Source organism: Leguminivora glycinivorella, chromosome 27, assembly GCF_023078275.1.
Source record: "Leguminivora glycinivorella isolate SPB_JAAS2020 chromosome 27, LegGlyc_1.1, whole genome shotgun sequence".
Taxonomy (NCBI): domain Eukaryota; kingdom Metazoa; phylum Arthropoda; class Insecta; order Lepidoptera; family Tortricidae; genus Leguminivora; species Leguminivora glycinivorella.
The window spans coordinates 6911722-6926635 of NC_062997.1; the positions used below are offsets into that span (position 1 = coordinate 6911722).

At 39.3% G+C, this 14914-nt stretch overlaps 1 protein-coding gene across 9 annotated transcripts in view; it reads right to left on the bottom strand.

The window, feature by feature from the left end:
- The window catches only part of LOC125240252 (copper-transporting ATPase 1), a 109009-nt gene that overhangs the window by 33070 nt on the left and 61025 nt on the right, over positions 1 to 14914 (bottom strand). For 8 of the 9 annotated variants that reach the window (XM_048148092.1, XM_048148091.1, XM_048148088.1 and 5 more), the window contains 7 exons: positions 12220 to 12337; positions 6945 to 7069; positions 6003 to 6124; positions 4656 to 4835; positions 4060 to 4151; positions 1850 to 1958; positions 41 to 207 (listed from right to left, as the gene is read on the bottom strand). In XM_048148092.1, the coding sequence (XP_048004049.1) occupies positions 41 to 207; positions 1850 to 1958; positions 4060 to 4151; positions 4656 to 4835; positions 6003 to 6124; positions 6945 to 7069; positions 12220 to 12337 (913 nt within the window). Of the gene's footprint in view, positions 1 to 40; positions 208 to 1849; positions 1959 to 4059; positions 4152 to 4655; positions 4836 to 6002; positions 6125 to 6534; positions 6598 to 6944; positions 7070 to 12219; positions 12338 to 14914 lie in introns of those variants that run through there. The other variant, XM_048148096.1, reaches the window with a different exon arrangement.

Consider the following 14914-nt stretch of genomic DNA (forward strand, 5'->3'; position numbering starts at 1 on the left):
CCGTCACCTGAGAAACACCTAGTACATAGAGCAGTCATACCGTGAGTTGTATCTCCTTGAGCCCGGTGCCGTCGTCCACGCTGATGACTTCAGAAGGGAAGCCGAGTTCAGTTATACTGTTTGCGATGTCCGTCGCAGAGATCTTCCTGGGGGCGTAGCTGACCTCCGCCTTGGCTGCCAGGAGGGCTATTAGAATGGAGTCCACACCTGAGAAACACCAGAAAATCACGTTTTTAAAAGTCGTAGTTAAAAGCAAGGGTGCCCTCTAATGCCATTTATCATTAATTTGAAATCGAGGGAAGGTCTCCTTTTTAGGGTTCCGTAGTCAACTAGGAACCCTTATAGTTTCGCCATGTCTGTCTGTCTGTCTGTCCGTCCGTCCGTCCGTCCGTCCGTCCGTCCGTCCGTCCGTCCGTCCGTCCGTCCGTCCGTCCGCGGATAATCTCAGTAACCGTTAGCACTAGAAAGCTGAAATTTGGTACCGATATGTATATCAATCACGCCAACAAAGTGCAAAAATAAAAAATGGAAAAAAAAATTTTATTAGGTTGCCCCCCCCCTACATGTAAAGTGGGGGCTGATATTTTTTTTCATTCCAACCCCAACATGTGATATATTGTTGGATAGGTATTTAAAAATGAATAAGGGTTTATTAAGATCGTTTTTTGATAATATTAATATTTTCGGAAATAATCGCTCCTAAAGGAAAAAAAAGTGCGTCCCTCCCCCCTCTAACTTTTGAACCATATGTTTAAAAAATATGAAAAAAATCACAAAAGTAGAACTTTATCTTTATAAAGTTCTACCTATCAAGTTCGAAACAATTTTCCTGGAAAGTCTTTACTTTCCAGGAAAATTGTTTCGAACTTGATAGGTTCAGTAGTTTTTGAGAAAAATACGGAAAACTACGGAACCCTACACTGAGCGTGGCCCGACACGCTCTTGGCCGGTTTTATATATTATAAATGGGCTTACTCTTGGCCACAGACTAGCCAAAGGCAAAGACGTGGCCTACGATGGAGTGAGCTCGCCCAGAAGATGCCTGTTCACTCTTGATTTGAAGGTTGCCGGGTTATATGAGCTCGGAAATATAGCCGCCGGCAAGGAATTCCACTTCCACTTCCAATTCCTTAGACCATTTTAGAATAGAATAGAATAGAATAAACATTTATTCGTGAACACAGACAAGACAAAGAACACATAATAACAACAATACAGAAAGTAATGAAGTGCCACGAAATGGCCTCATCTCAGCGTGTTTTTCTCGTAGGACCACGGGATCTCATAGCTGCCCTTACTGACCCACTATCAAAACACATCCTGTATGTACACACATGGTCTACGATAAGACCATTGGTCTACTAAAGAGACCATTGGTATTTTCAGTAGACCGATAGTCTTTTTAGTAGACCAATGGTCTCTTTTGTAGACTATTGTGTCTTAAAATGGTCTTAAAGCAGTAAAGTAGTACATAGTACTATAAGACCATTAGTCTACTATAACATCATTGGTCTGGTCTTTTCAGTAGACCAATGGTTTTCCAGTAGACCAATTGTCTTATAGTAGACCAAGGGTATTTTTGTGTAGGAACTAACATTAACACCCTCAGTCTACTAAAACACGATTGCTCTGGTCTTTCCAGTAGACCATTATCTTTTCAGTAGACCATTAGTATTTTCAGTAGACCAAGGGTATTTTTTTGTATAGGAACTAGCGCTAACACCTTTGATCTAAAGAGACCATTGGTATTTTCAGTAGACCAATAGTCTTTTAGTAGACTAAGGGTATTTTTGTAGGAGCTAGCGATATTTCAATAAGACAGGTGTTTATTTATATACCAAACGCTTACCATATAACTTTGAACAGTGTTTCTCAATAGCTGCTACGCAGGACGCACAGGTCATGCCTTTAACTTCTAGCGTACATCGCGTTAACTCCGGTTCTGTTGGTACTTTGCCCTGAAAACAATAATTTTTCAATAAATTCAGGTTTACTATTAGAGTGGAGTATAATGTTATGTATGTATGTATGTATGTAAACACTTTATTGTACATAAGACAAGTTAGGACATAGAAATACAGTATAGTTATGGTCTACAAATGCGAACTTATCCCTATAAGGGATCTCTTCCAGTAAACCTTTGAGCGAATTGACTCTCAATTGTGAGTATTATGACGACCGACAAAGTGAGTATTATGACGACCGGTCTGGCGCAGTCGGTAGTGACCTAGTGACCCTGCCTGCTACGCCGCGGTCCCGGGTTCGAATCCCGGTAAGGGCATTTATTTGTGTGATGAGCACAGATATTTGTTCCTGAGTCATGGATGTTTTCTATGTATATGAGTATTTATGTATTATATATATCGTTGTCTGAGTACCCACAACACAAGCCTTCTTGAGCTTACCGTGGGCCTCAGTCAATCTGTGTAAGAATGTCCTATAATATTTATTTATTTATTTATTTATATGGGTGAATCAACTTTTTCTTGCCTGTTATTGCCATGGTTACTGTCTCCTGAGTCACGCTGGTTTTATGCAAAAATATGCTACTTAAACTGTGCAAACATGCATTTTTCTGGTGTTATCATGCCCTTTCCTTAATTTGCCCCCTACAAGAAAAAGTTGATTCACCCATATACCAATTTAACCTACGCATCGAACATAAAGGAATAAGTAATGAACAGAGATCGGACGGATTTGCGACATTCTTAGTGACTTACGTCATTTTAATGACTTTTAGTATGAGATGACGCACAAAAATCCGATCTCTGGTAATAAAAGAATTGTAACTCCATACTTTAGTAAATTCGAGTTATTTGTAGTGACATCTAGCGTCAATCACGCGTCAACTAGCGTAAATTATCAGTATCACTACTCGACATTAGGCGTCAACAGTGTCGCGTCTGCCAAAAATGTAATATTAAAACAGTTTACAACTAATATTACAAGCATTGAAAACAGAGTACTGATTAATACGGTTGTCTATTGTTTGCCCGACAGTCATTTAACATAATATTCATATGCCCGAATCTAACTTGCCTGAATTTCATTTGCCCGAATGATTTGTTTACCATAAAAATTGTATGACATACTGGTTGTTTACCCGAAAATTACCTTCCATAATCATACAATGCCATACTATTTGTTAGCCATATTATTAAGTGGAATAATATGGTTTAATATAATATTCAAACGCCATAAGCAATTCTTGCCATATTAATTGTTGCCCATATTATTACCTAACCTACTTTCTGATAGCAGTTTCATTTTCCAGGGGGTCACAGTTCTAACCTAACCTAACCTACTTTCTGATAGCAGTTTCATTTTCCAGGGGGTCGCAGTTCTAACCTAACCTACTTTCTGATAGCATTTTCATTTTCCGAGGGGTCACAGTTCTAACCTAACCTAACCTACTTTCTGATAGCAGTTTCATTTTCCAGGGAGTCGCAGTTCTAACCTAACCTACTTTTCAAGCAGTTTCATTTTCCCGGGGGGTCACAGTTCTAACCTAACCTAACCTACTTTCTGATAGCAGTATCATTCTCTAATACTTCTAGTAGTGTCGTCTCTGTGATAATTACGCATTTCGATGATTCTGCCAAATCACATTATGGAAATTGACTTTTCTGGTCGCTAATTTGGATGACAAATGATGGTATGGAATGTGGTAATTACTGATTTCGATGATTCTGACAAGTGACATTATGGAAACTGACTTTATGGAAAACAAAGTTTCTGGCACTTGATTAATATAGTAAACAATGATTATGGCATAAGATGTTATGAGAAACAATTTTATGATTGTTGAATAGGGTGGCAAATAAAATTATGGCAAATGAAATTCTGGCAAATGGGGGTATCCCGATTAATACTATTGTAATATTAGCTAAAAATTGTTGAGCATTAGACTTTTTGTTCGTCGCGACATCTATTTACAAGTAGCGGTACTGATAATTTACGCTATTTGACGCGTGATTGACGCGTGGTTGACGCTAGATGTCACTACAAATAACACCTCTTCCCTTATTTATTCCTCTATGATCTTGTCAACAGACTTACATTAGTTTGTGTTTTATTCTTAGCCGGCGAAGGTCTGACTAGCACGCCGTCACCTGAAGCTTCTTGGTTGGCTTTGCCTTGTGAATTCGGTTCTGCAAAGAAATACTCAGTTATAGCATAAAATTAAATAAAAGAAGATTATACCATCCCATACATTAAGTCTCTTTTCAGTAGACCAATGGTCTTTCGAGTACTAATGTTCTTTTGAGTAGACTAATGATTTTATAATAGACCAACGATATATTTAACAGATATAAACAAAAGCGATTAAGTCCCGTTTTAATTTAATAATATGAGTGAAGATCGTGTTAGTTTAAATCAATATAGATATAAACAATTCTTACCACTGTCATCACTGGTTTCCACTCCATCCACACTCTTGATGGACGTGTCGAAGCCGAGTTCGTAAATGATATCTGCGATCTGTTGCGGCGTCAGAATCGACCTACTGGCTCGGACTCTGGCTGTGGTTTTTAGTAGACCAATGGTCTTTCCAGTAGACCAATGGTCTTTCGAGTAGACCAAGTGTCTCTTGAGTAGACTAATGATTTTATAGTAGACCAAAGCTATATTTAATAGACAAGAAGCATTCTTACCACTATCACCACTGGTTTCCACTCCATCCACACTCTTGATGGACGTGTCGAAGCCTAGTTCGTAGATGATATCTGCGATCTGTTGCGGCGTGAGAGCAGACCTGGTAGCTCTGACTCTGGCTGTGCCGGACGCGAGGTCTACTGTTGCGTGGATTACGCCTGGGGTTTCTTTTAGAGCACCTGAAAAAGGAATATTTTACATCAATCCATTCATTTTGAATCCCGGAAAGGACATTTATTTGTGTGATTATTTGTTCCTGAGTCATGGATGTTTTTTATGTATGTAAGTATTCGTATATTACATATATCGTTGTCTGAGTACCCACAACACAAGCCTTCTTGAGCTTACCGTGGGACTCAGTAAATCTGTGTAAGAATGTCCTATAATATTTATTTATTTAATTTTTTTTTAGGCCATAGCAGTGAAATGTAATTAATTCATTATTATTGTGCTGTGCGGCATAGCCTTATTGTAAGTGATGCAAATGTCAATGTATAGCATAGACAGTAGACAAAATGGCGCCTTCAGTAAGGATGCGTTCAACTTACAGTAGGGCCATACGACACGGCTGTTCGTAGTCTCACAAACGGTCTCGTCGGAAGATCAGCTCTGACCTCCGGGTCGGCATTATGCTCATACCTTTGTAGATTTGTAGTTATAGTCAGTATACTTTTTGCATAATGTGTAGTTTTTAAGTTTATTACGAATAAATTTGATTATGATTATGATAATTACGAGTGCTGGGGATCGATTTTTGAATTTCGAGCGCACGAATTCACCCTTCGAAAGTCTGTGGAAAACGACGTAATGCTATTTTTGAAAAAGGACGGCTAGTAATTTTAAAACTAGAGGTAATGACCACTCGTTTTCGATTCTGTTAGTAGAATTTAAATCGGTAGTAGTGGAGATATTATTGAACGAATTTCACAAAATCGAACGACCAAGATTCAAATATCGGCCCCAGGGCCTAGCCTAGTCGATGAGACTAGCTAAGGCCCAGACAAGTGGCGTACTAGAAAGGAGGCCCTTATGCTCAGCAGTAGGCAATAAAACGTTGATATGATAAAGAGGATTGTAGTAGCCATTAAATCAGATTTAAGAAGGACCATAAAACTATCTGTCATATTTCGAGATTATGAAAGGCCTGATATTTCTGAAGAGGGCAGGAGTAAGGTATGGAAGTTAAGAGACTAAGTCAGCTACGGTTTTTAAGTAGACCAACGGTCTTTCTAGTAGACCAAAGGTCTCTTCAGTAGACCAAAGTATTTCGAGTAGACCAGAGCATATCTTACCTAGGCTCGTTCTGTTTCAAGCAGATTACAAGGCAGTAAGAAGAATGGAGGTACCTTCTATAGTGTTGACACAAGACTGGCATGTCATGCCGCCAACCATGATGAGGACATCGCTTTCCTCGGCAGCTGACATGTCGATCAGCAGATCTGTTAGGATTTCTTTCGGTAGGAGATTTCTGGAAAGAGAAAACTACAGTTACGTAACACCAATGTGAGAATGGAAGGATATGCAATTATGCTTTGTTGAATTCAAATACAAAATGATTGAGATCTAAATATAGGTCTTTTGCTATTTGACGCGTGATTGACGCGTGGTTGACGCTAGATGTCACTACAAATAACTTGAATTAACTGATGTATGGAGTTACAACTCTTTCCTTACTTATTCCTCTATGGTAGACAATAGTATTTTGAGCGCAGTCTTGTGTATCGAAACCCAAAACATTCGCTCGCGGATAGGTGGAGTCTCCACACTGTATTTTCGCAGCGCAGAATATAAGAAGGTATTTCCAGTAGACCAACGGTATTTCCAGTAGACCGACGGTCTTTCCAGTAGACCAAGCTATTTCGAGTAGTACTATCTTACCTAGTCTCGTCCTGCGCGGTGTCTTGCGTGTCGAAGCCCATGTCTTCTATTCGCTCGCGGATCGCCTCCACACAGTATTTTCGCAGCGCAGAACGGAAGTAACGTAAGGTCTTTCCAGTAGACCAACGGTCTTTCCAGTAGACCAACGGTATTTCCAGTAGACCAACGGTCTTTCCAGTAGACCAAGCTATTTCGAGTACCTAGTACTATCTTACCTAGTCTCGTCCTGCGCGGTGTCTTGCGTGTCGAAGCCCATGTCTTCTATTCGCTCGCGGATCGCCTCCACACAGTATTTTCACAGCGCAGAACGGAGGTAACATAAGGTCTTTCCAGTAGACCAACGGTCTTTCCAGTAGACCAACGGTCTTTCCAGTAGACCAAGCTATTTCGAGTACCTAGTACTATCTTACCTAGTCTCGTCCTGCGCGGTGTCTTGCGTGTCGAAGCCCATGTCTTCTATTCGCTCGCGGATCGCCTCCGCGCTGCACTCTCGCGGCACATAACGGAAGTAACCCGCGTTCTCTGATAGCTCCACCTGTAACATTTATATATATTTTTTTTATAATGTAAAAGTTAATTTTAACTTCTGATTGGCAGAAACGTCTGCATTCGATGCCACTAGGCTTAGAATAAATTTAAAAGTGGAAAATGTCTGCCTTGGGTGACAGACACCCAAGTTGGTTGGGTTGGGGCCGTGAGTTCAAGTCTCACCCAAGGCACAGTATAATAAAGAGTACTATCGTACGTTATGGCCACTCCCGATCCCCGCTAAAAGTTCCGCCCACCCCCTCTCGGTTACCTCACAGTTACCACCTGTCAAAAACGCGAACTGTCGACCTGTCATATCTAAACTCATAGAAGCTTGGTATGCGTTCACCTACACGAGCTTTGAATGTGTGCTAGGAACGCGCCTCTTTCATATATTTCATCGCCAGTGTCCGAGAACTCCGAGATGTGCCCAAGGCATACGTTTTCCACTTTTAAATGTATTCTTAAGTCATTTACGGCTCAGCCACGACATTGGTCTAAGCGCGACAGCGATGAGCGGCGACCATACATTGGAGCGAGACACAGATATGGGACTTTTCATTCGCACGTATAGCTGCCGTTCACCGCTGTCGCGCTTAGACCAATGTCGTGGCTGGGCCGTTAGTCTCGTGGAAAAGTGCCCTTGTGGACTATTAGATCGAATAAATTATTTTTTCTCAAACATGCAATGAAATATTGTCTTTACGTTCCTTAAAATGGGCTGGGAAGTATCGCTTTTTGGGCGCAACAACTCGAGAGGACTGTAAAGGGATTTCATATTATTTTTCAGGCCTAGGCCTGCAAAGTAACTTTTTTTTATAAAATATTGTCCTTTAGAGCATTTTTTTTTTATTTCATTGTATGTTTGAGATGAGATATACCCTGTATATACCCACTTGGCCGGAAATCCTCATTTTCCTGGCCTCTGATGTAATGTACTAGTGTTAGTACCTAACATCCGATTAAACTCGAGTTTTATTAAATTAGTTTTGCTTTGCGGACATCCGCGATATAGTAATGTTATAATATTCTAATTAATATCGATTGCCGCCCACCGCGTAATCAGTTTCACTTTTTGCGTGGGTTAACATCAATTGATTAGCAAGTTATAATAGAAATGTAATATTATCTTTTTACTAACACCCGCTCGCTACTTCACCACAGTGACATTGACAGTAAAGTTGACACTGACAATACTGTGCCTATTTCTGGGTTGATAAGTAACACTGTTACTGCAGCGATGACATACGAATGCTGGCCCTTGAAAAAGCAACAGACCGACAAGCTGCACGTTGCTGAAATGAAGATGCTGAGGTGGTCATCAGGGGTCACACTACTAGACAGGGTACCTAAACCGGTATATCCGTGGCAGCTTTAAAATAAGGCCAATACCTGACAAGCTGGATGAAACACGACTTCGCTGGTACGGCCATGTCATGAGGAGGCCCGTCAACCACATGACCCGAAACCTGCTGGAACTGGAATCGAAACCAACACGGGAAGCATGGTCGCGCGATAGACGATAAAATAGCAGGCCGTCCCTATCGCACTATTTGTAAGTGCGATAGGGACGGCCTGATATGCTTCCCGTGCAAGACTTCGCGGGGGATCTCGAACTATATGGATGTCTGTAGAAAGACCTAAAGAATTCCAACACGAACACAGAGACGATCTAGAAAAGACCACTCTGGAGACTTAGGACTAGGACAGCCGACCCCAAATAGGACTAAGGCCTGAAGAGGAATTGTTACTCAGCGCCAATAATTCCTTGTTGAACACGCATGAACAGGAATGAACGGCGGAGTATCACAGTTGGGCGACAATTGTCACTATTCTGAAATAGGCCACAGGCACGTGGCGTTCGAAACGCAGGTCGAGCATTTCTTTTTTTTTTGCCACTTTTATTAATTGTGATATTTTTGAAAAAAAAAAATGCTATTTCTACTCAGAATTACTAGCCTTTTCAATCCTAGTAGTAAAAAAAAATTGTCCCATACGATTTTTTCTTATTTTGTTACCATTTTCCGTACATGTTGTATGGGGTAACAAAAGAGGAAAGTAAAAAAAATGTATGGAAATTCTGGGACACTTTTTGTCTCCCAGTGAGATTGAAAGTACTCGTGACTCGTGATTCTGAGTACAATTGACCTAAAATTCCCTAAAACAATAAAAAAAAAAATATTGGCAAAAAAAAAAGAAATGCTCAATCGGGCTCTATCCGGCCACTACAGATGAGCTGACGAGAGACGATATATCTACGATACGCTTACGAAACAGTAGATTGTGTCACAAGTGTCTTACCAGTAGACTCGCGGACTCCGGTAATATAATAGACCTTTGTCTTTTGAGACGATCAAACGACTCACTATGTCTTACCTGTACTTCGCAGCTTCGCATTGACTTCTTTTGATCTTCCGAGTAGCCCTTGAGTACCACTCGCCATCGACAGGGCGCTCATCCACACGCCTTGCAACCTAAATGGTCGCGTACCGCGCGGTTTCAGAGGAATTTCCTCCCCCGGCTGTGGAATGAGCTCCCTGCCGAGGTATTCCCGATGAACTACAGTATGGGGTTCTTCAAAAAAGGAGCGTACAAGTTTCTAATGGGTCGGCAACGCGCATGATCAATCAATCAATCAATCAAAATATTCTTTATTCAAATAGGCTTACAATAAGCACTTTTAAATTGTCAACAGTGTACAATATTCATCTTATTCTAAATATCAGAGCAATTTATTGGTGCAATAAACAATATTGTTTTAAAACTACATTGATTTAATAAAATGATATCAATCTAAATTGTATAAAAAAATACTAGTATAAAAACTTCTAGAATAAATTCTAAATGTCAAAAAAATTGTGTAAAAATACATTGAATTATCAATATCATCATTAATAAGCTATATAATTAATGGTTTTCAGCAATACTTGTATCCCACAGTGTTTCATCATTCATGTAGTCTTGTGTGCTATAGTAGGCTTTAGAGATCAGTATACGCTTTACATAATGTTTAAATCGATTAAAAGACAGTTCAGTGATGGCATTAGGAAGTTTGTTATAAAATCTTACACAATTACCCATGAATGATTTTTTAATTTTATGGAGCCGAGTGAAGGGCACTGCAAGCTTATGCTTATTTCTAGTGTTTATATTATGTACATCACAGTTTTTCTTAAATTTACAAATGTTTTTATGTACATACATAATATTCTCATAAATATATTGACAATGCACTGTCATTATATTAATGTCCTTAAACTTATCTCTAAGTGAGTCTCTATGGTTCATTTTGTATATTGCTCGAATAGCCCTCTTCTGCAGAACAAATATGGTATTTATCTCTGAAGCACTGCCCCATAGTAAAATACCATATGACATAATGCTGTGAAAGTAACTAAAATAAACTAATCGAGCTGTTTCCACGTCTGTTAACTGACGGATCTTGCTCACTGCAAATGCTGCAGAGCTCAGTCTATTCGAGAGGGTAGCAATATGGGGACCCCACTGAAGTTTAGAATCTAAAGTTATGCCAAGAAAAACTGTACTATCTACCAGTTCCAATTCCTCATCCTTCACAACGACACTTGCTTGTTCATTTTTAGCATTACTCGTTACAAACTTAATACATTTAGTCTTTTTCTCATTTAACAATAAGTTATTAACACTAAACCAATTAACTACTTCGGAAATAGCATTGTTTACATTTTCACAAGTTTGTTGCTGACGTTTGACTTTGAAAATAAGGGAAGTATCATCTGCAAACAATACTATATCATGGTGGGTCTTTACAAGATATGGCAGGTCATTAATGTAGATAAGGAACAGGAAAGGCCCCAATATTGATCCCTGCGGTACACCCATAGAGACTAGTGACCCCGGTGAGCGCTGTCCATTCACGTCGACCCTTTGTATTCTATCGTGTAAGTAAGATTTGACTAAATTCAGTGCCGATCCTCTCACTCCATAGTAGTGCAATTTCCTGATCAGTGTTTCATGACAGACGCAATCGAAAGCCTTAGATAAATCACAGAAGATACCCAAGGCATCCTGTGACTCCTCCCAGGCATCGAAAATCTGTTTGATTAGCTCAACACCAGCGTCGGTTGTTGAGCGACCCCGTGTAAAACCAAATTGTTTATTGTGCATTAGATTATTGATGTTAAAATGTTGCAATAGCTGAAATAACACTAACTTTTCAAAAATTTTGCTGAATGTCGGTAACACTGATATCGGTCTAAAATTAGTGGGGTCGGATGTGCTACCAGATTTAAATAATGGAATGACTTTACTGTGTTTCATAAGATCAGGAAACTCACCACAATCAACACTGTTATTAAAGATAACTACCAAGTCAGGCGCTACAATTTCTATTAAAGATTTAACACCATGGACAGAGACTCCCCAAAGGTCACAAGTTTTTTTAACATTAATTGATTGAAATGCCTTAATTATATCTGAGGTACTAACATGTTCAAATACAAGGTCTCTACTACATTCTGTGACATTATCTTCTAACAATGTAACGGCAGATGCAGGTGATGAATTTAAGTGCCTAGTTGTGGAAACTGGTATATCAGTGAAGAACTTTTCAAATTCTGTTGCTACTTCTAAATTGGAATCTACAATTTTGCCATCAATTTTTAATTTCAGTTCATTTGTTCTTTGCTTTGATCGACCAGTCTCCACGTTAATTACTTTCCACGTTGCTTTAATTATATCGGAACTACTTTTAATTTTCTTGCTTAAATAATTACGTTTAGCGGTATGACAATCTAATTTAAACTGTTTCGAAAATTGTTTGACATGTTCTTTAAATTCATCACTCGTATTAAACCGCCGTTCCTCATACAAGGCATACAATGCACGTCTTCGTTGATGTAACTCTGCAGTTGCACCATGTGACACCGCTTGAGTTGCAGGCGTCCATAGGTTACGGTGACCGCTTTCCATCAGGAGGATCGTATACCTGCTTGCCACCGACGTGGTATAAAAAAGCCCTATGGTCTTTCGAGTAGACCTTTGGTCTTTCGAGTAGACCTTTGTTCTTCCGAGTAGACGTTTCGTCTTTCGAGTAGACCTTTGGTCTTTTGAGTAGACCTTTGGTCTTTCGAGTAGACCATCGGTCTTTCCAGTAGACCGTAGTTATTTAAAGCTCACCTTAGCATACTCGACGCCCCGCAGTCCACGGATAGTGCCCTCAATGTTCCGAACGCAGGACTGGCAAGTCATGCCCTTGATCGGGATTCGAACCGCCACCAGGGCCTGCTCCGTCTCCCTGTGGACAAAGAGAAGTGATGTTTAGTATTCTGTTTAAAAAGTCATAGAATAAGGACCCATATACACGTTGAGAGAACTTGCATGTAATTTTCATTTCATTATAGTATTCGATTGATGTGCTTAATTAATAGAGCATGTTTCAGTGTGTAGTTGTCGACTCGCGAAATCGAATAAAACGGTTCTCATTGCGGGACCAGGTATCTATAATAGACAGACAGCATAAAAAACATTAAAAGTGTGACAGATTTTTCGCTTATCGCCCCCAACACAATTGAAAACATTTCATATTTTTGAATAATACTTTTTATTGTTTGGTCTGAAAGAATTCAATATTAAAAGATACGTATTTTTTTATTTAAAAAAAAACTGTTATTCTAATGCGAAAATCCCTTTTTATTGTTACATCGAGCAGAAACAGCGTAAGTTATAAACGTCAAACATCAACTTAATGACGTCACATGCATGACAAAATAATTCCTGTTGTGTGTCTGTTTGTTGACGAATTGACGTGATTTTTTAAGTGGAGATTGTTGAAGGGATGGAAAGTGACATAGGCTACTTTTTGTCTCTTTCTAACCACCCACTGCCTAAAATTCGGGACTCGAAGTTTGTCAAAAGCTAGTACAGGTATAAACCGAACTTAAACGGCCGGTACCGAGGGACTGCAATCGGACTGCAACCTGTCAGTGATCGTGCAGTTGGCAAATCAATCTGAATCACCGTCGGTAAACACATTCGTTCCACATCGGCCAATTTCATGCCAATTTGTCAGAACTGAGACGGTTAAGTACACGAGGCTAGTATCTGAGCATATTTTTGTTAGGATTTGTACGATTTGTATAGAATCATAGAGGAAGAAATAAGGAAAGAGTTTTAACTCCATACATCAGTAAATGCGAGTGTAGTGACATCTAGCGTCAAATAGCGTAAATTATCAGAGTCCGCTACCCTGGCGCTAAGCCGGAAAAACGCTAGGTTGAAAAAAAGAACAGATTTTTTTTTGTAAACACAAATCAAACAGGACATATACTGGGATTACTGGGGTCCCTAAAACCAACGCCAACAAAAATTAAAATTTTGAAAAAACCCCCGACCGCGACATAGTAGACCGATTTTCATGAACATGGCTAAGAACACTCCCGACTAACACAGCTTTCAGACAAAAAAAACTAAATCTAAATCGGTTCATCCGTTCGGGAGCTACGATGCCACAGACAAACACACAGACAGACACGTCAAACTTATAACACCCCTTCGTTTTTGCGTCGGGGGTTAATACAGGGTGGCCCAAAATTAAGTTGACAAAGAATAGTAAAATGTTGAAATAAACCAAAATATCGAAGTTACCGAAAATATTTTTTGAGCCTATATTTATTGTATATTTCTACATTCACCATGAATATTTCAACAGCATTCATGTCCATTTCGCAAGATTTGCTATGTAGACCAATTGTAAAACGGCGATTTTTTCAAATTCATACTAATAACCGATTGTGGTGCTTGCTATGTCAAGCCCTACGGTCGGTGTCGCGTCACTAGTTGGCGCGGGTGGAGCTGTCAGAGGATCGTCCGCCATTACCGCGTCGTGCTATGAATTGTCCCAAGCTACGCTCTGTTTTCTAAGTGTTATGTATTAAAACCTGTATTTGATGATGTCTGGTGTTTTCCCCTTTTAACAGGTCAGAAGTGAGATCCGTGAACTACACGTGCGATATATTGTAATTGGCGTAAAAGCCGTATTTGCCTACTCATTATTGTTCACGAAAGTAACGCCGGTTCTTGTGAATTTACTATACTTCTGGCACCATTCATCATTGAATACTGAAAACAGATAATCGGTAAAGCCTTGGTAAGGCATATTTTCGAGAAGAAAAGGTTAAGTAAGTTACTGATGATCCAGTACGTGATTGAAGGCCATGTCGTTATACGACTTGGATACAATACAAAAAGGTGGTAGAATTACAGAGTACCTATGGTAAGCTTTATCGTGTCGTTTCAATTATTGGAACTATGTTCAAGTCACGTAAGTTATAATTTATATATGTTGTGACAAGTTCAAGAACTGAATGTTACTGTATGAGATCTTGAATCAAGGACAACTTGTGAAATGTTATGTTATACACTTGTTAAAGAAGAGTTTTTACCTATTGCGCATAAGCAGCAGTCTTAATTCTTATCTTTATTGACATGGACTGATGTCATTAATAATTTTATTGCCATTGACTCTTAGTCTACTCTTCAAAATATTCAAAGAACAGTAATAATAATATGGACTATGAATGCCAACTATGGCAGCTAGATGACTACAATAACATCATAGTCAGGCACCATAATAATTGCCCTGGATCCTAATCATATAAAATCCATTCATCGGTAACCAGCGCAGAAAGTTCTGTAGTTGCATTGGAAATGCTTATGATATTTTATCAGTTAAGGTTTTTGATTTATTATTGAGCTTTATTAGAACACTTTGTCTATACCTAATGGTTTTTACTGGATTACCATTATGAGAGTTTGGTGATTTAATATTGAGTACCTATTATTGTCGCTAAAAATATTTTAAGCACTGAATGAA